This window comes from Rousettus aegyptiacus, unplaced genomic scaffold (genome assembly GCF_014176215.1).
Source record: "Rousettus aegyptiacus isolate mRouAeg1 unplaced genomic scaffold, mRouAeg1.p scaffold_m13_p_7, whole genome shotgun sequence".
NCBI classification, from domain to species: Eukaryota; Metazoa; Chordata; class Mammalia; order Chiroptera; family Pteropodidae; genus Rousettus; species Rousettus aegyptiacus.
Genome location: NW_023416310.1, coordinates 71,683,199 through 71,708,288, shown reverse-complemented (window position 1 = coordinate 71,708,288; position 25,090 = coordinate 71,683,199). Strand labels below are relative to the sequence as shown.

Genomic DNA, 25,090 nt, shown 5'->3' with positions numbered 1-25,090 from the left:
ACAAACCTGGCTGTGGCCTGCCAGGTAGGGACCCTCCAGCAACCTGATCTAGCCCCACCCACCCTCTAGAAACTTCAGGCCTAGGTGCAGGCAAGGCAACTTTTCTGATAAGACAGGGGTCCCAGCCCTGTGGGTGGGCCATGTCCTGTGGAGACCCCTCCCCCAATACCCACATCCTGTCAGGACCCCTCCCCGAATCCCCGCAGCAGCCCCCACCTGCGCAGACACTTGGAGGCGGCCGTGGGGCAGTTTCACTGCCTTCATCTTTTAATGGCCAATGTGGTACAGCTGGAGGACACGGGGGTGGGGTGGTCACAGCTGCGCTGTGGGTGTGGCAAGGGAGGCGGTCTTGCCCTTAGGAAAGCCCAGCTTCGGCAGGATGCTCCTGGAACCCCCTCAGCTCAGCGCCAAACCAACCCAGGGCACAGGAGGGGGCCAGGCTGGGGCGAGACCCCGGCCTCACTCACCAGGTGCTCACCTTCCCCCTTGGGCCTTGCTGGGTGGGGATCAAGGCATAGGTCAAGAGTTACTCCAGCCAGATGTGGGGCCAGTTTTGAGGCCCCCGATCTGTCCTGTATCACCGGCAGTGGAGGAGCCAGAGAAGCCCACAGGGGTCCCGGGTCAGGCACAGATCCCCAGGCCTGTGGCAGGAGGCGGGCGCCAGCCGTGAGTGGCTCTGGGGCGAAGTGGGTATACCCACACCCACACCCCATGGTCTGACTGGCTCCAACTCCTCCAGGGTGAATGTGGTTTGGGAGAACCAGGGTTTAAGGCTCGGGGGAGGGGGGGTGCCTAGGAGGCGACAAGGCTGGGGCCAAGCCCTCTCCTCTGAGGACCTCCTACGTTTATGAGGGGTCCCTGGTGAGGGAGGGGCTGGGTCAGGCACTATGGACAGTGTGGTTGGGGCCACAGGGCCCTCAGAGCTGACCTGGGTGGGGGTCACCAGGAGGACACTGGCTGGTGGCCAGCTCTGGGTGGAGATGGCTGTGAATGACCTCACAGAGCACTGGCCTAGCTAGCGCTGGGACCACTGGACACAGACAAAGGGTGAGGAGTGGGCGTGAGACAGGACGCAGAGCACAGTGCTGGGCGGAGCCCTGGGGGCGGCGACATGGCTCCAGCCCCCAGGAGCTTGGCAGAGCCCTGGGGCTGCGGTGATGAGCAGCTGGGACCAGAGGGTGGTGTACTGGCGCGGGGAAGAGTCCCCGCAGGCACTGCAGGCAGGGACAGGGAGGGGCTTCAGGCCTCGGGCCCAGGCGTGGGCCCCAGCGGCCTCTCAGGGCACGGCTGGCTCACAGGCCGGCAGGGAAAGAGGCGTTGGTGGTGGGGGCGGAGGAGCAGCTGCCGTGGGCGTCGCGGGTGAGGCTGTAGGTGCAGTAGGCCACGGCGGAGCCGAGCGTCAGCCCCGTCATGTAGGACACGGTCATGGTGTTCCCTGGAGACAGACCAGGCACATGTGGGTGAGGACGGGTTGGGGTGGGGGCGCAGCAGCCACATCCACGTGGACAAACCCGGATCCCCGAGGCCGAAGGGCCGGAGCTCAGCCTCGGATGCTCAGGCGTGAAGCGGGTGGCAGGTGCCAGCTCCCGGGGAGGGGCCACCTGAGCGCTGTTGCACGCGGGGGCAACCCGACTCTGGCACCCTTTCCCCGTCTCGGCTGGCGGCAATCCGACCTTCTCGCCCTGAGCGGCAGGCCCCGAACTTGGGAATCTGTTTCTTACCACCCAACCCGTTCCAGGCCCCGGCCCCCTGCCCTGCCCCCGGCGCAGAGACGCCGGCCCCAGGGCTCTGCCCTCGCACTGAGCATGCGCGGCCCCCTCGCTGCTTCCTCCAGGTCTGCGCTCAAGGCGCCTCCTCAGAAAGCCTTCCTGGACTGCTCCGCGTACACCGTGAAGCCCTGACTCTAACTCCCCATCGCATTTTTCTCTGCTTTACTTTGCTCTCTACTTCTTTGTTATTTGTCTGTCACCTCTGGACTGTCATCCCCAGAAGCACAGCGACCGTCGTTTTGTCACCACTGTCCCCAGCACTTGGAACAGCGCCTGGCACACAGGTGGTCGTGGACTGAAGGACTAGGTGACTGAGGAAGGACCCCACACCTACGAGCCCCCCTCTCCAAGGTCGACCTGGCCCTGGGAACCCACAAGCGCCCTTTGGCTGTGTGGCCTCAGTTTCTGTGGGCCTCGGGGTCCCTGAGTGGCGGTGGGGCGCTGATGGCCTCGAGGCATCCCTCGGGCAGGCTGGGCGCTGGCCGAGCGGGGCCTTACCCGCCAGCTCGCGCTGCGTGGGGCCCACGTTGCCGGCTGCCAGGATCATGGGCACACTGCCGAAGTAGCCATTGCTGATGCCCACGAGCAGGGAGAAAATACAGGGCCAGGCCGGGTGGCGAAGGGCAGGTGTCCCGCTGGGGTAGACGCACAGGATGAAGAGGGGAATGAAGACGGCACGCAGGCAGGAGCAGGCCAGCAGGTGTGTGCCCCGCCAGTCCACGGGCAGGGCCGCCAGGATCTGCGGGGGCGGAGCCAGGCATGTGGGCCCCGCCCCTCGCGAGCCCCGCCCCCGAGGCTCCACTGCCGCCTCTAGACCTCACCCAGGCCCCCACACACTCCCGGCTCAGTCCAGCGCAGTGTCCTGTCCTTCCCCAGCTCTGGCCGTGAAAACCCAGGAAACGCCCCATTTCAGCAAAACAGTCTCTGCCATGTGCCTGGCACCCACTGAAACACGGCACATGCCCCCTGTTCAGTCCTCACGGGACCCTTGTGGGGCGGGGCTGCTGAGCCCACGTGAGAGACGAGGATCCTGAGGCCCTGGGGTAGGGGCCCCTCGCATTGGCTCGCACAGCGGGAAGTAGCAGGCCCAGGCGCGGAACCCACTCGCTTCCTCTGGAAGCAGTTTCTCGGCCTCTCAGCTGAGTGCCCTCGGGCAAACGCTGCCCCTCTCTGAGCCTCTGGTTCTCCATCCATCCAGACGAGGCCCATGGCGGGACTGCTCCAGACTGGGAGCTCTGATCCTCCTCCCTGACCCCGCCCTGCACGTGATGCGTGGCCCCGATTATCTGGCCTCTTGAACTATTTCCCAGGGCCCCTGCCCCTTTGGGGTACTGCCGGTGTATGCACCTGTGCTGTCGGAGACCCGTTAACTAGTGAGTACAGGGTGGGAAGGCGGGAGCTGGCACCGGCCCCCTGGACACAGATGACACTCCAGGGCTGGCCTGGGGCCCATCGGGGCCACCCGCGATGGCTGTGGTCTGGGGACGGTGCCGTTGCTGGCTTCCGCCTTCTGCACCCAGGAGCCACATGCATCCTCAGGAAGGCCTGGCCTTCCCCAGGGGCCACCCACGGCTCCCACGGTGGCCTTGGTGGTCTGCTGCCCCACCTATGGTGTCCTCTTGCCCTCCCCCCCACCCTGGGGTGGGGCGGGGCGGGTGGCCCACCTTGCCCACGAAGTCGGAGAGGTTGAACACTGCCATGGCGAGGATGGGCAGCCACTCGCCCAGGACGCAGTGCCGGATCTCCGACTCGAGGCCCGGGAACAGGCACAGCGTGATGAAGTAGGTCACAGCGATGGACAGCATGTCGGCCCAGATGACGCGGGCCACCGCGTAGCGGTGCCGCAGCAGGGCTGTGGGGCGGGCTGGGGGTCAGGGGCAGGACCACGGCCCCCGTCCACTGCCAGCCTGCGCATCCCCCACACGTGCAGACAGGAGGGTTGGGGCGGCGGGGCTGGAGGGGCTGGAGGGCCGCCCGCCCTGAGCCTGGGGCCCGGCCCCCACCTCGGAAGGACGACCAGCTCCACGGGGCTCTGGGCCGAGGTGCATCGAACCGCACGTAGGCTCCCCTGCTGCTGATGACCACCTCGTGGGCCGGGCTGTCCCTCGGGGACCCGCTGTCGGCCAGGGCTGAGCCTTGGTTCTCCTGGAGGCAGGACGGAGCGGGACAGGGTTCAGGTGGGGGCTGCTCACAGCCCCTTAAACACCACGCTCCTCCCAGCCTCAGCCTCTGCAGCTTTTCCCAGTTCCCAGTGCCTTTCCCGTGGATCGTCACCTTCCCCCACCTCACAGGTCAGGTCTCAACCCAGGAGCCACTCCTCAGAAACCTCCTTGACCACTCGGGGGCCCAGCTGCCGTCCTTCCCCAGCGTGGGCCTCGTCACAGCACGCTCCCCTTTGCCCGTCTCCGGGTCTTTGGGCTCTAAGGGACATAGTGTCTCTGGCTCATAGCAGTGTCACCAGCCGAGGGCCTGGGTGACTCGCTGGACCAACGCCTGTGAGAACATCCTGGCTCCCCCTGCCCTGCCCTCCTCACCGCCCAGCTCTCCTGAGCCTTAACCCTGGGCCCTCTGGAGGCTATACAGCCCTGTCACCACCAGAGGGCGCCCAGCTCCCCATGACTGCACCGGGAGGGCTTGCTGGTGGGACTCAGGCCACAGACGTGCTGCCAAGGCATGATGAACGAGGCCCCATGGGAAGGAGGCTGAGACCACGGCCCGAGAGGGGCCAGCCACTGAGGGGGAGCTCCGTCGGGCTGGGTAGGGGCTGTGCCTGTCTCCTTCCCCCGCGTAGTGATGGGACGCGGGTGGCGGGGCTTACGAAGCAGACGCCCCCGGCGGCGACGTCGTGGTGCACGCGGTAGCCGGCGCGCGGCCGCACGGTGTGGTGGAGCACGAAGCGGCTGCGCCGCACCAGCAGGTGCAGCAGGAAGCAGAGCAGCTCGAGGCCGGCGGACACCAGGAAGAAGATGAGCGTGCTGGCCAGCTCGTCGGGCAGCAGCAGCTTGGTGAGGATGCGGCTCAGGGACACCATCACGCCGGCTGTGCCTGCGGGGGCGGGGCGAGGGCCTGGGGCGCCCGCCCAGCCCGAGCCCCGCCCCGGCCCCGCCAGCCCGCAGCGTGCTGCCTGCCACAGGACGGGCCCAGGCCGCCCCTCCCCGGCACGGCTGCTGCTCACACTCCCCCGGAAGCGTTTAAGTGCCTGCTGAGGACACCCTGGGCGCAAGCGACTTGGGCCCTGCCGTCCTGGGACGCGGTGGGGAGAGGATGCAAACGAGTCAGGAGAACACCAGCCACAAGGCGTGGCGGCAGCGGAGACGAGGGGGCGCCTCGAGTGTCCTGGCAGGGGCGGGCAGGGGCTCTGTGTGCCCGTGTCTGAGCGGCTCGAAGGAGGCAGGCGGGTTCCCGTCCAGGCCGGGAGGGAACACTGAGGCCATCTAGTCGCAGGCGCTTCGCAGAGTGGGGCCCCGCTGCATGGGGCTGGTGCCCCCTTGGGCAGAGGGGCCACAGGGTGGGCAGCAGGGGGAGCCGGCCCCCTGGAGCAGGGGCTGGCCCAAAGCAATCAGCCTGCAGGAGCAGTCGCAGGCAGCTGGGCGTTTCGGGTTTGAGGACGTGCCATGCTCTGAGCAGGCGCAGGTGGGAGATGGGGGGCGGCCTTGGGAAAGTGAGCTTCAGAAGCCAAATGTGGGTGCCGAGAAAGCTCGGCTCCTGGGGCTGATGCTCCAAGGGGAGCTTGGTGACAAGGTGTGGCACTGACGTCACGGGTACGGGTAGGCTTAGTCCCCTACACACACGGACACACAAAACGCACACACGTGCAGGTGCAGGGACCCCCAGTATGGTGCAGACCGGGGCTCAGAGGCACATGCCTCTCACGTCGCAAAGGTCGCCGGCCCCAGCCAGACAAGCCCGGAGCTTCGTCGTGGGGATTCCCCAGGAAGAGGCCTCTGGAACCCAGGCGGCCCAGCACCCCCACCCCGGCATCTGCAGATACTCACTCTCCCCGGTCATCACCCCCTGGGTGTACCTCTTGGGCAGCATCCCTGTGTACCCGTAGAAGCTGGATTGCTGCACTTGAGAGAGAGAGAGAGTAACCGTGAGACACCGCTTAGCACCCGTCCGCCTGGCACAGAATTCCAAAGTGTGAGGACAGTGTTGGGGCGGGTGTGGGGAACAGACGTCACCACCACCCGGAGCAGAAAGCTCGGGTCCAGCCGCCCTGCAGGGCGGGTGGAGGTGCACGTACCGCCTCTCACGTGCCCGCCCAGGGGCCAGCCGGGGGTCTCGACCAGTTCCAGCCAATGAAACACAAGCAAAAACAGCACATGTCACTTCCTAACGAGGCAGAGAAAAGCCCTCGGGGACCTCCAGTCCTTCCTGCACCCAGATGTGGTGACGGGGGAGGCCGCGCGTCAGCCTGAGACCCTGAGTGGCGCTGTGGACCTCGTTTTTGGAAGCCACTGAGATTTCCGGGCTCATTTGTTACTACAGCATAACCTCTCCCGCCCTGACCAGCACAGGTGTGTCCAGGGACAGCACGTGGCCAAGGAAGTCCCTGCCCACGTGCTGGCAATCAGGGTTTCCTGGTCCCAGTGTGTGTTTTTTTAACAAAACAGAACAGCCCCGAGGACTTTGAGTGCAATGAGGGTGTTATTTCAGGAAACCCTGATTTCATTTACACGGAAGGCTTCCTGGAGGAGGAGCTGGGCCTTGAAGCTGGACATCACCTTGGGGACTAGCCGAGAAGGGGCCAAGCCCTGCTCACCTCCTGTAATACGCCCCCGGCACGCGAACGGGGCTGGGATGGGACGGGCACGGGGGGCACTCGGGGGCTCGGCCTGCCCCCCGCCCCCTCCCCAGGTCCCTACCTGTGCAGCCGAAGGCCACGGTGCCAACAGCGGCCAGGTTGATGGCGTAAGCCTGTTCCCGAGAGAAGAGCTGCAGCCACACGTCACAGACGCTGATGAAGAGCAGGGGGCCCAGGGCCAAGAGGTAGCCTGTGGCGGGAGAGGCCCCAGGGGACCCTGTTTCCACACCGAACCCCATGACTTTCCTAGGAGGCGCCCCCATTTTACGGGCCAGGGGACCGAGGTGCAGGGGAGTGGGGGCCGGCGCGGCCGGGGGTCGGCATACCCGCGGTGATGCGGCAGGGGTGGGGGGGAGGCAGGTGTGTGGGGGGGAGGTGGAGGGGGGAGGCGGGTGGGGGCGGGCAGGGCGGCCGCATACCCGCGGTGATGCGGCTGTGCAGGCTCAGCCTCTCCACTAGCGCGTTGTTCAGGAGCACGGCCACCAGGGCCACCAGGATGTAGGTGAGGCTCATGTCAAACACGATCGAGGTCCCTGTGGGGGGCCCGCAGCGGCACATGCTCAAGGGAGCCCCAGCCCTGTAGCTACACCGCCAGGGGGCGTCCTCCTTATGCCCCAAACGGGCCGACGGCCCAGAGAAAGTGCGCGATGGCCCTGAGGTCACTCAGCAACTCATAGCTGAGCCGGGATTTGAACGCAACAGGCTCCGCGGAGCAAGGTCCTGCCTGCGGGGTTTCCGGGGGGCAGCGGCCGGAGCTGAGCATGCAGGGGGCTCCAATGGCGGGGTTGGGGGGGGCCCACCTGGGAACTTGTGATGCAGGTAGTCCACGTCGGTGATGAAGCTGTTGTACGGCAGCAGGAAGCCCACGCCGGCCAGCAGCATCGCAAAGTAGATGGCGTGGTAGCGGTCGTCAGGCACCGGCTCCTCTGCTGCGACACCCGCCACACCGGGTGAGAGGGGACAGGCCCATCATGGCCAGCCACCGCGCAAGGGCTGCTGCCCACCACCGCGGCCCCTGGCACCATGCCCAGGCCCCCAAAGCCATCGCCGAAAGTCACCAAACGGCATGGTCGCTGTCACCATAGCACCCGCCGTCACGACCCACGTCACCGTATCCGCGGCCTGTCACCATGGCCACTGCCACTGTTCCCCATCACCTCTCTGGCTCCCTCCGTCCCCACAGCTGTGGTCGCCAATGTCACCACATCTGGGCCATTATCGCCACCATCGGAGCCACCGCCTTCCTTTCCGTAGCCGCCATAACCACGGTGGCTGTCACTACGACCGCCACCAGCACCGTGGCCACCGTCGCATGGCCGCTGTCCGCCTCCAAGGCCGCAGCTGCCCTCATCACCAGAATCACGCCCGTGGGGTTCCAGCCTGCGTGTGACCTCCCTTCCTGGCCTCCAGCTCACGAGCTCACACTGGCTTTGCCACCCGCCGCCCTGGTGAGCCGGCGTCCGCAACAAACGCACACGGATCCGTGTGTATCTGTCGCTGCTCCACATCTACACCGTCTCGGTCTGTCTACTGTCTGCCTGCGTAGCTCCTGCTGGCTCTGTTTCTCTGACTGAACCCAGACTGATGCAGCCACCCTCGCTAAGGCCACTCCAGGCAAAGTCACCACGGCCACCATCCGCTTCTATAGCATGGCTGTCAGGCCCCTGTCCCACCTTCCTAGAAGTCGGGCGCCGCGGGACGGGCCCAGGGCCGGCTCCATCCCTGCACAGGGGGCTGGGAGGTTAGCTCGACCCACCCCAGGCTTGGCCAGCAGAGCCTCCACCTCCCGTCAGCAAAGAGAGGGACAGAACCTGAGAAGACCCCGTGTCTGGACATGGTGCTAGCCCAAACCCGAACCACCCCAGAATGAGCTGTCAGTCACGGGGGGCCCTCGAGTGCCGGGGACGGCCCTGAGCGCCGTTTGCTGGGTCCTGCTGCAACACCCTGGGGTGGCACCAGGACCATCCGCTTTTACAGACAATGTGACCCAGGCCCAGAGAACTGAGGTCCCCGAGCAAGCAAAAGAGTGGGAGCCTAGGATGAACCCAAATCTGCCCGACTCCGGCCCCGCACGCTGCCCGCTCCGCGGGTCCAATCTCCCAGGCCACCGGCTTACTTCCTCGAGGTGGAGAAACTAAGGCCCTGGCCGGAGGTCACGCGGCCGGGCCGAAACCCGGCCTCAGAGTGCCACACCAGTCCCCCTTTCAGGCCCTGCCCCACCTGCACTGAAGCGAGGCGTGGCTCGCTCTGGTCCACGGCTGTGACCGAAGCGACTCGAGTCACTTCGGATGGAAGTCGGATGCACAGTCACCGTGTGCTCGTCCACTGGCCCAGGGCTCACGGAAGCCCACGTTCAGAGAAGGCCGGGCTCGGCGACCCGCACGGGACTCGCGCGGAGGCTGCCTGCTGAGACGTGGGCTTGTCCGTCAGGGCCTCGGACCCGGCCGACACACGCCGGCCCCAGCCATCGACGGCCACCCACAGGCCGCTCCCCCGCGGCCCCCGAATGGCTCACCTGGCCGGTCTCCGCGTTGGGCCGGACCCAGACCTCGCGCGCACCCTCACTCACCAGAGTCGCTGAAAATCGGGGCGCCCTGGTCGTGAGCTGCCCCCGTCACCGCTGCCGCCACCTCCTCCAGCTGACAGCTGTCGAAGCTGAAGCTCGTCACCGCGCTCCTGTCCGGCGGGCCCGTCAGACGGGGCTCCCTGAGGCGCTGGCTGCCCACGGGGCCCATGGCGGCTCGTGCTGCGGAGAGAGGAGGCAGGCGAGGGAGCAGGGGGGGAACCCCCACACTGCCCCACTGCCCGGCTGCCGAGCCTGCACCCCGGGGCCTGTCCTCCTTATCCACGCCACCTGTTCAGAAACAACGTGATCGAGCGCACCCATCTAAGCGGATGTGATGGCCCCCGACTGGTCAAGGTCGCCCTCGCCACAGACGGGGAGGCCTGCGTGGGGCGGGCGGCGGGCGCGGGCGGAGAGGGCTCGGTGGAGCGGAGGAACACTGTGGAGGAGGGAGGCCTCCGGGGGCACCCGACCGACGACACCCCTGAACACTGTGTCCCACGCACCCGTCCCTCTGGGACGAGGCCGACAGGCATCTCACGGTCGAGGAAAGTGAGGGTCGCAGGGCGGACACGCTCCCTGCCCTGCCCCCCGGTCTCAGAGGCAGTAGGCTCCGGAGCACCCACCGGAACCCGGGCCTGTGGACACCGAGCCCTGCTCGGGGCCAGCCACCTCGGCGGCCGCACGCCCTGCCTTTGGTCCTGCCTCAGTTCTTCTGGCTTCAAGTCGAACCTGCCTGCCGCTCTCTGACAGACAGGAAGCAGCTGATTCATCCGTGGACAGACACCCCGACTGAGTGGGTAACTCTGCGTGTGTCTGTGCTTTCCCTAAAACATTTATCAATTGGTTTTTCTAGAAATCTTATTCGTTTATCTGATTGTGAAAAGGATACTGGCTCACTGCAGAGCATCTGACACAGCACGGGACGCGGTAGCATCGGGCCCTGAGTGCGGCATCCTTGTAGCCCAGCATGTGTGGGAGAACCCGCAGAAGCTGGGGCAGGGCTCACCTCCTGAGGGACCCCACAAGCCTGGACTTTCTCGGATTTTCTCTGAGGCTGGCCCACCGCCACACTCACCCCTCTTCTGCCTGCTCGTTTCATCTCATTTCCTCCAGCCCTCCTGCCTCAGTTTACCTGCTCCAGGTTACCGAATGCCTCTCTAGGCCCCGTGCATCCCCTTTCCTGGCTCTCCACAGACTTCACTGGAACCTGGGAGCCCGGAGCCATCCCTGCCTCCGGGGTGGTCCTGGGGACTGGGGCAACTGTGCCCCTGCCGGCTGGGGGCTGACTAGCTGGTGGGCACCCCGAGCAGTGGAGGAGGTGGGGGCTGGGAAGCAGGAGCGTGACCCCCTCCAGGCCCTGGGAGTCCTGTCACACCAGGGAGGACTTAGGACAGAGCTCGGCCTGGATCCGAATGCCCACGGCCTTGGGCAGGAGGACCCCGCTGTGAGGTCACCCAGCCAGCCGCCCTCCTCGGACGGGGTGGGGGAAGGGCCGGCGCCAGGCAGAGTGGCACACTCGTCCTCCCCCACCACGCAGAACGGAAGCGGCGGGGGGGGGGGGGGAGGGGACTCTGAAGGGCAGCCACATGCGGACCCCCTGGCCAGCGCGCAGTGAGAGACACAGCGCTGGACATGCCCGGCCTCTGTGCGAGGCTTCCGGGGGCGGGGCCAGGCTGCGGGGAAGACGGGCCCACCGCGCCCCCGGCTCAGCGGTGAGGTAGGAGCGGCCCCCCACTCCAGCTGCCCCAGTCACTGTCCCCATGTGCTCATCCTTCTGGAGGTGAGGGGTCTGGACCCCTGCCTCGGGACACGACGTCACTGGCCTGAGCAGACGCCAGGCTGCACGGGGTGGCAGGGTGGAGGGGGGGTGTGCTGAGGCGGCGCCCCACCTCTCCTGGACTGTAGGCCTCCAACTCGCCCACCCCCGGGCCCCTCACACGCCACACCAGGAGCTCGGAGGCTCAGATCACCCCTCACCTCAGCCCACCCCTCCTCCTCCCGTGTCCCCCTCTAATTAAGATTTACGGACACGAGCTTAGAGACCTACAGCTGCACTGGGCTCCCCTCTGCTCCCCGCCCTGACGAAACCCCCGGTGCCCACCGCAGAGCAGCCGAGAAGACACGGCACCTTTCTTTGGCCCACAGGCCACCCCGGGCCTCAGGTTCTCTGCCTCCTGGGCGGTCACATGGGCCACCACTCCTGGGCACTGCTGGGGGCTTGGGAGGGCTCCTGACCAGCAAGTCCTGAAAACCCGGCTCACGCCCCACTTGGCAGAAAGGGCAACTGAGACACAAGAGGCCCGGCCAGGTGGCCCGCCCTGGGCTCCCCCCGCTGCAGCGGTGACCGAGTGGACACCGTGGGGGTGCTGGGCGACGATCCCAATGCCAGGCCGACCCCCAGGGGCTGTGCTCCACCTCGGGTGCGTCCCGCAGAGTGGACAAGCCAGCCTGCTGGCTTCCCCCCGCCTCACTCTTGGTGGGCCACAGCCCTGGCCAGCCAGACGCCCTTGGACAGCCCTGGCCCCGAGGCTCGCGGGCTTCTGAGTTCTCCGCTGCTCCTCCCCCTGGCCAGGCCCTCCAAACCCCCACGCCTCCGGGCTGCTTCTGCCCAGCAGAAAGCAGGTTTCGAGACCTTCCTGGAGCACCCCGGGGCTGCTGAATGCACTGGCCACAGGCACTGGCTCCCGCAGCGCCCAGATGCTGCGGCCCCCCCAGATCCCCAGGCTGCCCGGTTCCATCAGCAACAAAGTTGGCTCTCAGGCCTCCGCCCCTAGGCAAAGGAGAGACTCGCGGGCGAGGTGACCCCCTGGGCTCAGGCCCCGCCTCTTCCAGCGGTTTTTCCAAGAGCTAGGAGGGGGCTGGCCGGGGGAAGGCGTGCGGCGGGGGATCCAGGGCGGAACTTCAGGTGCGGGCAAGGAGGTGGCGCCCAGACCGGTGCCCCTTCCCGGGTTCAGGTCTTGCGCTCGCAGCTGAGCTGGTGGTGCGCTGGCCCGGCCCGGTTGCGGGAGAGGGCCGGGTGGGAGCCCCTCTTCCTGGGACAGGGTGTGGGGCGGGGAGCTTGGGGTCGCCACGGGTCACGTGCCAGCGCCCCAGGACTCGGGAGCCCGAGCCGGCGCGGAGTGGGGCCGCGCGCGGCGCAGACAAAGGCTCCGACAGGTCTCCGCATCCCGGCCTGTCCCCGCCCGCGCCCGCCGCCTCCGCGGTGGCCGCTTACCTCGGCCCAGCCGGGCCCGGGGGTTCTCCGCGCGCCCGAGCTCGCCCGCGCCGGTCGCCCACGCGCCGGGCCCCCGGGGCGCCCACGCCCCGGCCAGCGGCACCCTGTGACCCCCGCCCAGCAGCCCGCCTCGGGCCGGGCGCCGCCGGCGTCCTCTGTGGATCCCGGTCCACGGGGCCCCGGGTCGGCGAGAGCGTCAGGGGGGCGCAGCGGCGGCGGCGGCGAGCACAGCCGGGGCCACCGAGCTCCGCCCCCCGCGCGGAGCCCCGCCCGGCCCCGCCCACCCCGGCCACGCCTCCCCCTCCGGCGCCTCCGCAGGGGCGGGGTGGGGGGGGCCGCGCCCGTCACCCCAAGGGGGCCACCGTGGTCCCGCGACCCCGGGGTGACCTGTGGTTGATCTAGCCGGCCACCCCTCCCCAGTACCCTAACCTTCCCCGCCTTGCCGCCCAGGCCTGCTACTGATCCCCCCCACACCCCAGTCCTCTGGGTCGGGGCCTCCGACACCCTGCTGGCAGGTGGGTGGGACAGGCCTCTCAGGTGAGGGGACTCAAAGCTTTGAAGGATGAGTAGGAGTCCATGAGCTGGAGCCTGGCGGATGCCATCCAGGTTTAGGGGCTGCCGCCACTTCCGGTGTGCTCCCTCGCCCGGTCCGCACCTCTGGCCTTCTGTCCCTGGGCCAGGGCCTGTCCATGGGAATCAGGCGAGTCCGCTCCCCCCCCCCCCAGGGGGGTGGGATCAACACAGGTCCTCCAGGGCACCTGCAGACTTCCACCTGCCCTCACTTTCCGCCAGACTGGCTCCTTCCCTGCCTTGAGACCCCTCTGTGCAGCGGCCAGCAGGCCCCAGAGGTCCTTCCGCCCGCAGCTGTGGCCAGCACCTTTTCTCAAGGCCCCGCCCGGCCGTGACTTCTGAAAGACTGGCTGGCGGTGGGAGAAACGGCCTGCGGGCCTGCCGGCTTCATCCCCCCGCCCCCCCCCCTCCCGCATCCTGGGTGCCCAGTGGAGATGCGGAGCCAAGCGCTCACTTGAAGGGTGGACTGAACCGGGTGCTGAGTGGAGTGAGCGTGTGCTGGGAGGGTGCGGCTGTGCCCGCGGGGTGGGATGTGTCCCCTGCCCTTCTTCCGGTGCTGTCGGGGCCAGGGGACACAGCCATGATTAATCACAGTTATCCGGCCTGATGTGTCCCCGGGCCTGGTGCTTGGGAAGGGCTTACCCTGGAAGCCGGGCCGAATAAAAGTTACTCAGTGTGTGGGACACACTGTTCTCGATGCAGGGGACACACTGGTGTCCCTGCCCCTCTGAGGTTTCAGTCTGGTGAGGGACCGAAGTCATTTCAGGAAGCATCAGATGCCTGGAAGACAGTGAGAGGGGTGGCCTGGGCCGCAGCGTGTGGCTATGGGGACGGTGGCGGACCTTACCTAGCGGCCAGGGAAGGTGACACTTAGCTGAGTCCTGGATGACAGAAAGGCACCTGTCGTGGGAGGATGTTCTGGACAGAGGGAGCAGCCAGCGCGCAGTGCAGAGGCCGGAAGAAACTCATGGCGTTCAGGGGCAGAGCGGAGGCCAGTGTGGGGGGGCAGAGAAGGGGGCGTGTTTCCGGTGAGAGGCGAAGTCGGGTGACAGGCCGGCCAGCCCGAGGGAGGGAGGCTTGTAGGCAGTGGGGGGGTGGGGGGCTGTATCTGGAGCGTTTTATTTGGAGGAGGGAGCATGCTGCACGCTGTGAGCTGAAACCTGGGTTGCTGGTGGGAACGCATAAGGGAACAACCTTTTTGGAAAGTAAATTGGCCTGAGAAACGTGCGTTCCCTTTGATTCAGGAAAGCTAGTCCAAGGAAATCATCTAACTACAAAGATACAAAGATGTTCCTCATAAGAGCAAGCATCACAAATAGCCCCGTTACCCTAGGAGAGCAGATGAGTAATATCGCGGTGGGGGAAGGGTAGATCGTAATTTTAGAAAAACCCAGGAAAAGCAGGTGGGATGGTGTGTACCCACACAGAGAAGGCTTCAGCCGCCGTGAGGGCGTGTGGTTATGAAGCGCTTATGATGATGTGGAAAACTGGCCATGCAGGAGCGTGTGGCCAAGAAACAGGAAAAGAAACGCAATGCAAACGATTCTTCGCATTTCGTGCCTCCCCAAATTGGAAAAACAGGGTAAAACGACTTTCTGGGAAAATGCAAATGAGCAGTCAAGCTGCTACCAGACGAGAAAGAAGTCTAAGTGAAAGAATTAGTGGCGAGGAAACAGAATTGTGGAAGAACCACCACCACCGCTCTGCTCCAAATCCAGGCTTAGGCAGCTTCACAGAATTACGGTTTGCTGGACTTCTAAAGAAGGGTGAGCCTCGGCGTGGCTTGAATATCCCAGAGCACAGGGAAAAAGGGAGAGAACTTAAACCCGACAAAGATCGCTCTAAGAAAATAGCAGGCCGGTCTCACCTGTGAATATCAGTATCGAGACTTGAGTCAAACATCAGAGGAATCCAGAAGCACATTAAAATGAGACTATCCTACAACACTCGAGTGCAAGATCGCCTCATGTAAAGAATACTGTGAATAATAATGCTAATGAATTAATAATGTGAAGAGGTCAAAGGAAAAGTCGTATGATCACCTATATGGATACTAGAAAGGCATTTGGTACAATACAACTTCCATTCTGAATTTTTACAAAACCTTAATCGAATAGAAATCAGTGGACTTTTTGTGCACTGCAAGTCAAAGTTACATCTCTCTAGATACAAAAGCAAGACTTGGTTGTCTACTCTCATCTCTGGTATTTACCCTCCTCCTCCTCCCGGACGTGGAGTCCGAGCTGACTTCATTAGACAAGAAAACGAAATAAGATCTGTAAGTATTGGAAAAGAGGAGTTAAATTATTATCTGTAGGAAGATCCAAGCGACCCAAATAAAAACCTTTAAAGAGGTTTCTGCAGCCTTCCTACTTAGGCGTGACGATTAGAAAAATGCAATGAAAGCAAAGATTAATTTACAATGGCAATGAAATAGATAAAAATCCCTGGAATAATCTTAATTAGAAATGTTGAAAGTCCATATGAAGAAAAAACTTAAGGGACTTTACATAAAACCTTTGGGAGAGACCCAGAGGAAGACAATGGATAGACAGGCACAGCCTATGCTTTGATGGGATGTCATTTCTTACTAAAAGTGTGACCAAGATGCCAGCTACAGAACAGGCTTGTTTTGCTGGGGTGCGGGGGGCGGGGGGGGGGGAGAGAGGCTCAAGATAAGCTCAAAAAGAAACTGAACGTCTATGAAGACATACACAGGTTTCGTCCGTAGTGGTGAAAACCTAGAAACAGCCTGGGTGTCCATCGAGAGGAAACGGTTGATCAGACCGTGCTCCCCCCACACCACGGAGCACCACTCGGCACTGAAAAAGGAAGGAGCTACACGTACCCCGCCAGCTAGGAGGGGTCTCAGGGGCGTCGCGCTGCGTGACAAAGACAGCCGCAGAACAAGCACCGCGTGGCTCCGATTCAGGGACATTCTGGACGAGGTGACATGAAGCGAAGGTAATCGAGGTGGCGATGACCTCGGGAGGGCGGGGGGCAGGAGGGACCCCTCTGGGGTGATGGGCACGCTCTATCCGCTGACAGAGGTTCGGCGTGCAGAGCCTGTCCATTTGTCAAGACGCAGCAAACGGCTACGTTAGATTTGTGCATTTCGCTGTCGGTAAATTTTGCCTAAAAGCACCCCAAACCGTAAGCAAATATTGGCCTCTAGCTCACGACAGGCATGCGCAGGGGTGGCGTGTACCGACCTGGAACCGCATTAACGGAGCGGCCGGAGAGGGTGGTGGAGACAGACCCCGGCTCAGACGGCAAGCGGAGAGAAACGGCGGTGAGCGCACGGCCGTTCTCGGCGCGGCTCTTTCGACTATTCTTTACGTTGACAATTGTCATAGGAGAATGTGGGGGGGGAAGGAGAGTCGAGGGAGCCCAGCAGGGACCCGCCCCCCACGCCCGCCCTGCTCCGGTGGGGCCGCGGCCGGCCTTGGCGGCTGTGCCGGCTGCTCTCTGCAGAGCTCAAACCTAATTATCCCCAACTTATTAACTTAGAGCCCATTAGAATCTTCCCGACAACCTGCACATGCAGCCAAGAGCCGGGCAGAGGCAGGAGGGACGGGGCCCATTCAGGACACAGCGGGGAAGGAGAGGGTGCCGCTGGCTGGGTACGGAGGACACCCAGGCCGGCCCAGGAGGCGAGACAAAGGTCCCCAGGGCCGTGGTGCCTGGCAGCGGTGCTGTTACCAGGAGGAGGACCTCCTTGAGGCTGCTGTGGCTGTGGCCTTGGGGACAGGCCAGCTGCTGCCCCCGGCCCTGACCTCCACCCTCGCTGCCCCGCCCTCTGGTCCCCCCCCCCCCGATCCCCCCCCACCCGCTGCACCGGCCACACCACCCCACGAGGGGGCTCTTTTCCCAGCTTTTGCCTTGCGATTCTCTCCGCCTGGGGGGCCCGCCGGTCAACACGCACCTCTCTGGCCCCCACCTCCTACTCAGCAGCAAAGCCTCAGCACCACGGGCCCCTCCTCCAGGAAGCCTCCCCTGAGGCAGGGACCTCCCCTGGGGCAGCAGCTGAGGGAGGCTCAACGACACCCCACCTTACAGAAGGGGTGGGGTGGGGTGGGAAGGGAGGCCAGAGAGGCGGGGCACTTGCCTGGGTCCGGAGGTGGGCTTGGTAAGCCAGAGGGGCAAGGTGAACAGACCCCCGTCAGGGCGGGGCCACAGTGATTCCGGCCGAGGGTCCCGGCTCCGCTGTGCTGAGCCCAGACGGGGCGGGAAGGGTGGCCAGACCGGCAGAGACCCCAGCCCCCAAGCACCCACAGAGCGGCTCTGGGAGCAGCGTGCCCTTTCCCCAGGCGAGAAAACACAGGCCAGGCAGCCAGGAGGCTGGTCCAAGGCGCCCCACCGGGCTCCAAGGGCGCGGCAGAGCCGGACTGGAGCCCAGGCCTGCCTGGACCCGGCCAGCACCTTTCCTGTGGCAGCTGTGGCCGGCCAGCTCGTGGCCTCACCTGGGCCTTACCTTGGCCTTCCTGGGCTCCCTCCGCGCCTTGCAGCAGAGCCGGAACCCGCCGTCAGGCACGCTGGGTACAGGAGCCTTCGTGCTGTATTTACGAGCGGGTGCTTGTGAGCAAATTAGCAGGGTAACCAGGGGAAATGTTTGGCTTCCGGGGGTGGCAGTTGGAGCCATCTGTTCCCCAGTGCTGGAGCCGCCACTGGAGCCGCCACGTCCAGCAGGGCCACAGGGAGCCCTGTGAGCCAGGCCGGGCGCTGGCCCTCTCCGGGCCTCGGCATCTGTAACCCCGGGGGGCCCGTCCAGCTCACTGGGACTCCAGCCCCCTAGTCGCCTGCTCCGAGCTCCAGCTTCTCCCTCCGGGCTCCCCAGCCCCAGCCCCTCCCAGACGTGCCTGCGGGGGCGGGGGTGGAGCGGAGGACCGGGCAGCACGGCTTCAGGCTTTATTTGCCCTTGGACTTGTTTGCTCCCAAGCTGGAGATCGCGTTATAAGATGATCGTTCCCCAGTCCGCAGCACGGTGACCAGGCGACACACACCTCCCTGGCTGGAGAGCACGCTCGGACCTCGCTCTGAGCGGCTTGCCGCGAGCGGGGCCCAGCGATGGGGCGCGGCCCCTGACTGCGACATCTGAGCTCCAGACCGAGGTCGAGATGACGCAGAGCTAGAGGGACGGAGATGGGGAGACAGGCAGACGCGGAACGAGAGATGGAGGTAGACAGGTCTTGGAGGTGGGTGGCGGGAGGGGGAGGGGGAGATGGGGAGAGGGCGGGAGGACTGTCACCCCACCGGGCGCCCCTGCGCTCAGCCAGAACGTGCTCGTGCAGCGGTTTGTTGGCTTGTTATAACTCTTGATGGTTTAGGCACATGGCCTGTGAGCTGTTGGCCATTTGACCCTTGCCCCAGGCCCTGCAATTCAGGAGCTGTCCTGACCCCAAGTCCCCCACTCGATACCTTTGTTCCTGGGGTTTCGTCTGCCCAGGACACTGTCCCGTGGGGAGCCTCCCGAGCTGTTTGTGGTCATCATAATTATGGGCCGTCACATTAGGAGGTGGGGCCGGTGCCCAGGCCCTGGGCTGCAGAGCCTGCTCTCATCCAGGGGCCGGTGCCAGCCCAGGAGAAGCCTGGTGGCTGCGTGGCCGCCTTGTCCCTTTAAGGAGCTTATCTTGGCAGAATTCTTCTAATCCTTTCGGAGGATTAAAGAAACTCAGCGCATGCCCCTTAATGCTGGTTAAGGGTTTAATAGGCTTCAGGCTCTCCAGGAGAAAGCCCCGATGACTTTGTTCTGACAGGCGGGGGAATGGGGATCAGGTCACCCAGGAGAGGGGTCCGTGTGGCCTGTGTCCCTGAGGCGTTGTATCTAAGGGGTGGACTGTGCTGTAGGGCCTGTGGATTTGGAACATTTCTCACCCCATCTGCCCCAGGGGGGTGGGAAGAGGTAGGGTCAGTCGCAAAGCAGGAAGCCCGAGGTCAAGATGTCGGCAGGGCTGGTTTCTCCTGACACCTCTCCTAGGCTCCCATGTGGTCGTCCCTCTGTGCCCGTCTGTGTCCTAATCTCTTCCTAAAATGCCACCGGTCATGTGGGATCAGGGCCACCCCGCCGACCCTATGTCACCTTCATGACCTCTTGAAAGGCCCCGTCTCCGGATACAGCCACAGTCTGGGGTCCTGGGGCCCAGGACTTCCGCACGCGGATTCCGAGGGACACAGTCCAGCCCTATTGTTTTATGTCACCCAGCGTGTGGTACTTCATGAGAGCCACGGGAAGCTCCTGTGTGACAACTCGGGGCTCGCGGAGCAGGTCCCCAGAGACGCTGGGAGCGGCACGTGGCCCTGCGCGGTGCGGTCTCCGTCGTTGTCCATCGCTTCTGCCTCGTTCCGTTCACGGGGCCCCCCCAGGCTCACGGGGAGGGGGGACGGGAACCCCAGCTCTTCGGGGCGGAATGGTGAGAATTTGCAGCTGCCCTTTGATCCCCGCTGAGGCACAGACGAGTTGGGAGAAAAGTGGAGAAATGAGACTACAGGCACAGGTGATGCTCGGTGGGAAGACAGGTGAGTCGCCTTCCGGAACACGCGTCAGCCATGTCGCGCGGGGCTGAGCCAAGGTTCCTGGGGGACAGAGAGGAACTCTGCCCGTAGCTGAAAGCTCACTGCAGGGCTCCGGAGCGTTTGTCTGCGGGGTGTGGGAGAGCAGGACCTGACGCTTTTGTCGCCTCTGCTGGGTTTGCTGACAGAGTCCAATGTCACAGCGCCCTTCCCCTAGATGCCACAGGGACACGGCCCACCTGGAAACTCCTTCCGGGTTGGCAGACTCCTGCTCTCAGTGGGGGGTTCTCAGCTCCTGCAACTTGCGGATGAACGCCCCCGGAAGTGCCCTCAGCTGCCCCTCACTCCCCTGGGAGCTGAGGGCACCTCAGGGAAGGAGCGGAAGCCACGGTCTCTGTCGGATGCTCTGCTGCAGCTGCCTCCCGACTCTCCAGCCACCTGACCTTGGGCAGGTCACACCTCCACCCGGGCCTTGGCCGTCAGGTCCATGAGATAGGGGCCAGAGTGGGTGGTGGTCGTGAATCTCTGTGCAGAAGCATCAACCAGGGACATGCTTACCAGCTAGAGCTGCGTGCACATGTGCAGGACCCCCTTCTGGGCTGGCCACAGTCCACCCTGTCTTGTCCCAGCAAACCAGGCCACCCACAGCTCCTGGCTCACAGCTCCCACCTTCATTTCCCAAGAGGCCTGTTCCTTCTCTTGGACCCAATGTGAAAAGTCCCAGGGAAGAATTCTGATTGGCCAGCGTGGGTCATGTGGTCGCCTGGGGGCTGGGAGGGCAGCCGTGGATGGACGGCCACAGTGAGGGTAGGGAGGAGCTGCTTCAGGGCGAGGATGGTGCGGCAGGTAGGGTGATGGGGGCCGCACCACAGCACCTAGAATACTCTTCAGAGGGAGGATGGAGCCTGGAGTTTAAGGGAGAAGAGACTCCCAGAGTTAAGTGGGAAACAGGCCCCAGGCCTGTTCTGGTCCCGTGGAGCCTTATCAGTGTTGCAAGTTCCGTGACAACAGGCCAGTGATTTCTGTAAGCCGCAAAGTTTGTATTTTTATCACCGAATCATCCCAGCAATTGCTACTCAAGGGCTGTGGGCAGCCTGGAAGGGTCCCCTTAGCACCCGAGGTGCCTCCGGGGGTGGGGGACACCCCGCCCAGGCACTGATGGGGCCGGGGTGGGGTTGTCGCCCTGGATTCTGTTCTGACTTTGTTTCTGCCCCTGGGTGCCGCCTCTGTCTGGCCCCCACAGCCGTCCCCTCCTCTCGGGCTGCAGCCGTGAGTCCTTTGCCTCTTCAAGGACATTGACGAGCAGACTGGAGCTGTGGAGCAGACAGCGTTATCCACTCGCTCGGCCTGATTTCACCCGAAACAACAACCTCCAGCTTTTGAGGACAGGCGCTGTGACACAGCGACTACACACACACACACACACACACACACACACACACACACACTGAAACAGACACGTATCCAAACATGGCACTCAGACACACTGACACACGTGAGCCGCACACACACACACACACGCGCATAGCAGTTCCCGAGTCGCCGGGAGCAGCACGTGGCCTTGCGTGCTGCAGTGACCGATGTCGTCCGTCGCTTCTGCCTCATCTGTTCATGGTGGCCGTCACGGAGGCCTGCCCGGGCTCACAGGGGTGGAATGGGGACCCCACCTCTTACGGGTGGAATGGCCGAGAATTTGCACTTGGTCTCACGCGGCACACATTTGTCAGTGGTGGAGGGGTGATAGTTGACAACGAGCTTTCTCATTTGCCACTGGCAAAGCCTGGTCCAGATGCCCCGAGTTGAAACGTGAGGTCACAGAGGGGTCGCAGGCTGGAAGGGTCCCGGCGAGTCAGCAGGAGGCACCACTGTTCGTGACCAGGCTCTGCTGGCTGCATCCCTGGAATTTTGGGGAGCCCTGCCTGGGCCCCGCTCCAGGGTGGCCACAGACATCTTGGCTGCATGCATCTCCGGTGCCCAATGCAAGGGGCCACCCTGAGTCCTGGCAGAGTCCCCAGCCGCCCCGGCGATGGACGACTCCTTGCTAAGCCCTCATTTTCCGGAAGCGCACGGACATTTCATCCAAATCGACTTGAGTTCCTGCCAAACTGGGCCCGCGCCACGGCATGACGGGCTGGAGTGACCACCTTGGCCTCGAGAGGAATAACCGTAGCATTTCTAACGGATGTTTGAACTTTCCCGTTTCCGTATCGTCTCCTGTGGCCCGAGGCCCGGCGTGCTGTGACTAGGCATCATTTCAACCATCCCAGACAAATCTTTATTACCGTTTTATTTTTAATAGTCGGTGTGTGTTTACACTCACCAACGTATCCGTGTCTTTGCTAAACATTTTTTTTTTTAAATTCTTGTTTCTTTTCCATCACGCTGAGAAAACATTTATGACGACTGAATCATCCAGCGAGTATTCTCGCGCAGCCCCTCGCCGCGTTAACCCTACGCGCTTCGCTCCGGCAGGCGGTGCCTCTGCCCGGCTGCCGTCGCAGTGGCTGCTCCCCGCCGCTGAGCTGTCCGACTCAGCGCCGCCGGGTGTCGGGGCTCCTGGTTTGCGAGGATCCCACCCAACCGGGCACCTGAGCGCTCTGTTCTCACGGCTCCTAACGCATCCCCGCGGCTTTCCTTGGGGTTCCCAGGTAGACGGATCGGTTGCAGATTGCTCGCTCCGCCTCGTGCGGGCTGCTGAGGGCTGGCCCGGAGTCCGTTCTCGCGAGCGGCCGGGGCCACGCTGGACGTTCCGGCCCCTTTCTGGTATCCACCTCATCTGGGTGTAGTAACGCTCGGCTTTCCTGTGGGGACGTCATTTACAGGAGAAATAGGATGCGGACGGGAGGAGGGAGGTGTTTGTGACCGGGGAGCTGCAGGCAGAGCCGTGGCCACCCCCGGTGACTTGCCTCGCGTGCTTAGTCTCGCTGAGTGACGGCTGGTGGCCAGTAGAAAAAAAATGTAATTGGAGTCACCATTTACTTACCTATTTCCTCCCTGCACAGGGGTGCCGGACTCAGAAAGCCTGGGGGCACGGGCAGGGCGGGGTCGGGGCCAGGCCTCCCTGGGTGTGCACTCACAGAAGCCAGCGACGGCTGTGAATGTGGAAACACTACGGAGAGGATGGAGTCGGATGTGGCCCCTGACCGCCTGGCTGGCCACTTAATGAATTAATCTGATTTTTTTCAGGCACCGCAACCCTCGGTTGACCTCGCAGACTGCAAGGACCTTGTCAGCTTACAGCCCCTTATTTTTTATTTTATTTTTTACGCCTATAGCACCTGGTCTTCCTAGGTGGTCTCCCATCCAAGTACTAACCAGGCCCGACCCTGCCTACCTTCCGAGATCAGACGGGATTGGGCTTGTTCACGGTGACATGGCCATAGACTGATATGGTTATTTAAATGGTGAGACCGAAGGGCATGGGAGGGGAAATGTGGGGACCCGGTGTCCTCCTATTTCCAAAGTAACAAAGGTGTCAACCCAAATAGAAAGTGCGGCTGACCAGGGCCCTCGGGAGCAGCTGCATCCCAACAAAGCAAAGGACCCGGGTCAGAAGCGAGCACCGGGCACCATGAGGCTGCCGTGGCAACAAGAAATGTGCACTGTCCGGAGTTTATAGGCAAATCGAGTTTGTGCAGTTCCGTGCGGCAGATACAGAAATTCTCTGAGAAACGTAGTTGGCTGGCAGGGTCTAAACACGTCCCCTGGGAGAATGTGACTGTGAATGCAACACTCAATAAAAAGCCTTTTAATTCCTTCATCTATTCGCGGAACCTACCGAATATTTATGGATCGGAAACAAATTATCTTGTATCAGAGGAAACTGCAGGCTGCAAGGGGCCCCGCCTGAGCGGAGGGAGGCGTGAGGAACGGCGGGGGTGGTCAGAGGGAAGGAGCCCACGAGGCTGAGGCAGGACTGGACGACATGGAGCGATCGCCCCTTCAAACGACCGCCGGCTGGTGACACGACGAGGGCGCGCCTGACCGCAGGGACGTTACCCAAGAGAGGGAGGAAGTCGCCTGCCGGGCTTCCACGTCCACTGCCTGGCCGTGGCCACTGAGAGCCCGGCCCAGAATCCCGGTGGCTGGGACAGAGACAAGGTCCCCAATGTCCCCAACCCTGAACGCAGGCACGGACCACAGTGCCATGGACAGTGTCTGCGTCCCCGTTTCACAAGCCCTAACCTCCAAGGGGACAGGACCAGGAGGGGCGGCTGGGAGGGGCTTGGGCCAGGAGGGTGGAGCCCTGTGAATGAGATCGGGGTTCTCCCGAGGGGCCCCACAGGTCCCTGCCCTCCCGCCGTGAGGGGACAGCGTGCCTGGGGAGCCGATCGCTGTGGTATGAGGGGCGCCGGGAGGGAACCTTCATGCGGAGACAGAGGGGACACATGGGCTGAGGCACGACTGTTCCGATGGCCACTCGTCTGCCCGGGGGAGGGACGCTCTGGGAAACACGGGCCAGTCTGCACGCGGAGACGGCGCCCAAGACGCGGTTTCCGCCTCGAGGCAGCCCACCCGGTCGCCCTGTGCACCTCCTTCCTGGGAGTTCTAATAAGTGCGCTGGCCAAGCTCCTGGGGCTGCTCAGCCCCAGGGACGTCACCCTGCCCGGCCCCACAGATGCTCGCACAGGCTGGTGGCTGAGAAGGAGGCCGGCTGAAGGCACCCCTCTGGCCCCCGACCCGATGGCCGGCCCCTCTGAGCATCTGTGGACCGTGGAGGATGCGAGGCTGAGGGCAGGGACCACGGAGGCGGCGGCGTCTTCCGTCCGGGTCTGACAACCGTCCACCCATAAGGAGAACCTACCCCGCGGAGTCCCAGGGAGGGCCTGCAAATGGCGCCTGTCAACCGAACGAGGCTTTCATATTCTTAAATGTATTTTCACTTTTATTTAGGAAAGAGCATGGGGACCGTAGGGCAAGAGGACACCTTGGGCTGCTGTCACAGGCAAATGGAGCATCACGGAGCTGGAGGGACCAGTGAATGCCAAGAAAGGGGTAGAGACGGCTGAGTTCAAAACCCACCAAGTCCATGACGACACACTGTGCCTCCCACGGCCCCGCCCGTCTCCCGGTGGAATGTGTGCAGAACGGCCCCTCGGAAAGCACCGCCAGCGGCAGCGGGGCCCTGCCGTGGGACCTGCAGCAATCCGCCGCTGCCTCGGCACGCCTGCCCTTCAAGAGGTCACGACCTCCAAAACCCCGTTCCCTTTCGGGATGTAGCTAGTGACAATGGAACGTGCCCTGGCATTTCTTCCCGAGGCCACAGGATGAGCAAGGACAAGCCCAAGGAGAGCCGGTGACCAGCAGCAACACGGAACTCAGGTAAACGGGACGGTCCATTCTAAAGCCCCCCAGTCACTGTCCCCATTACCACAGGTACGGCAAGGGCAGGTGGGGAGCAACTTCCAGGGGCTGCTTTGTAAAACCCCATTTAACCGAAGAGCTGTGTGTGGGGCTCTCTGCGAAGCTGGCTCGAGCCGCGAGTCCCAAGGGCATCGTTTCAGAAGACGGTGGGAATTCGGGCTGCTCACTACTTCACACGCACTTTGCCGGGAACCCAAACCAACGCCTGGAAAGGTTTACGGGGTCTCGTGGGCTCCCCTGAACACGGAAGTGCTGCAGGGTCTCCTCAGCCAGGACGGTGGCTACGAGACGGT

The 25,090-nt window shown here is 63.7% G+C and overlaps 1 protein-coding gene and 1 pseudogene across 4 annotated transcripts; both read right to left on the bottom strand.

Moving 5' to 3' along the window:
• Positions 1 to 234: 234 nt before the first annotated feature.
• Positions 235 to 12,567, bottom strand: SLC29A4 (solute carrier family 29 member 4). 4 transcript variants are annotated; one of them, XM_036224057.1, is made up of 11 exons: positions 12,354 to 12,567; positions 9,143 to 9,319; positions 7,374 to 7,502; positions 6,993 to 7,106; positions 6,635 to 6,763; positions 5,765 to 5,839; positions 4,588 to 4,814; positions 3,773 to 3,914; positions 3,434 to 3,621; positions 2,268 to 2,508; positions 235 to 1,435 (listed from the first exon to the last, which is right to left on the bottom strand). In XM_036224057.1, exons 2-11 carry the CDS (start codon positions 9,306 to 9,308, stop codon positions 1,293 to 1,295), a joined length of 1,554 nt encoding a protein of 517 aa, XP_036079950.1. In that variant the 5' UTR covers positions 9,309 to 9,319; positions 12,354 to 12,567; the 3' UTR covers positions 235 to 1,292. The 4 variants fall into 4 exon arrangements, with proteins under 4 accessions (XP_036079950.1, XP_036079951.1, XP_036079949.1 ...); XM_036224058.1 differs by having other exon boundaries at positions 2,268 to 2,404; XM_036224056.1 differs by having other exon boundaries at positions 5,765 to 5,834.
• Positions 12,568 to 22,699: 10,132 nt separating this feature from the next.
• Positions 22,700 to 22,818, bottom strand: LOC118606048 (annotated as a pseudogene).
• Positions 22,819 to 25,090: the final 2,272 nt, after the last annotated feature.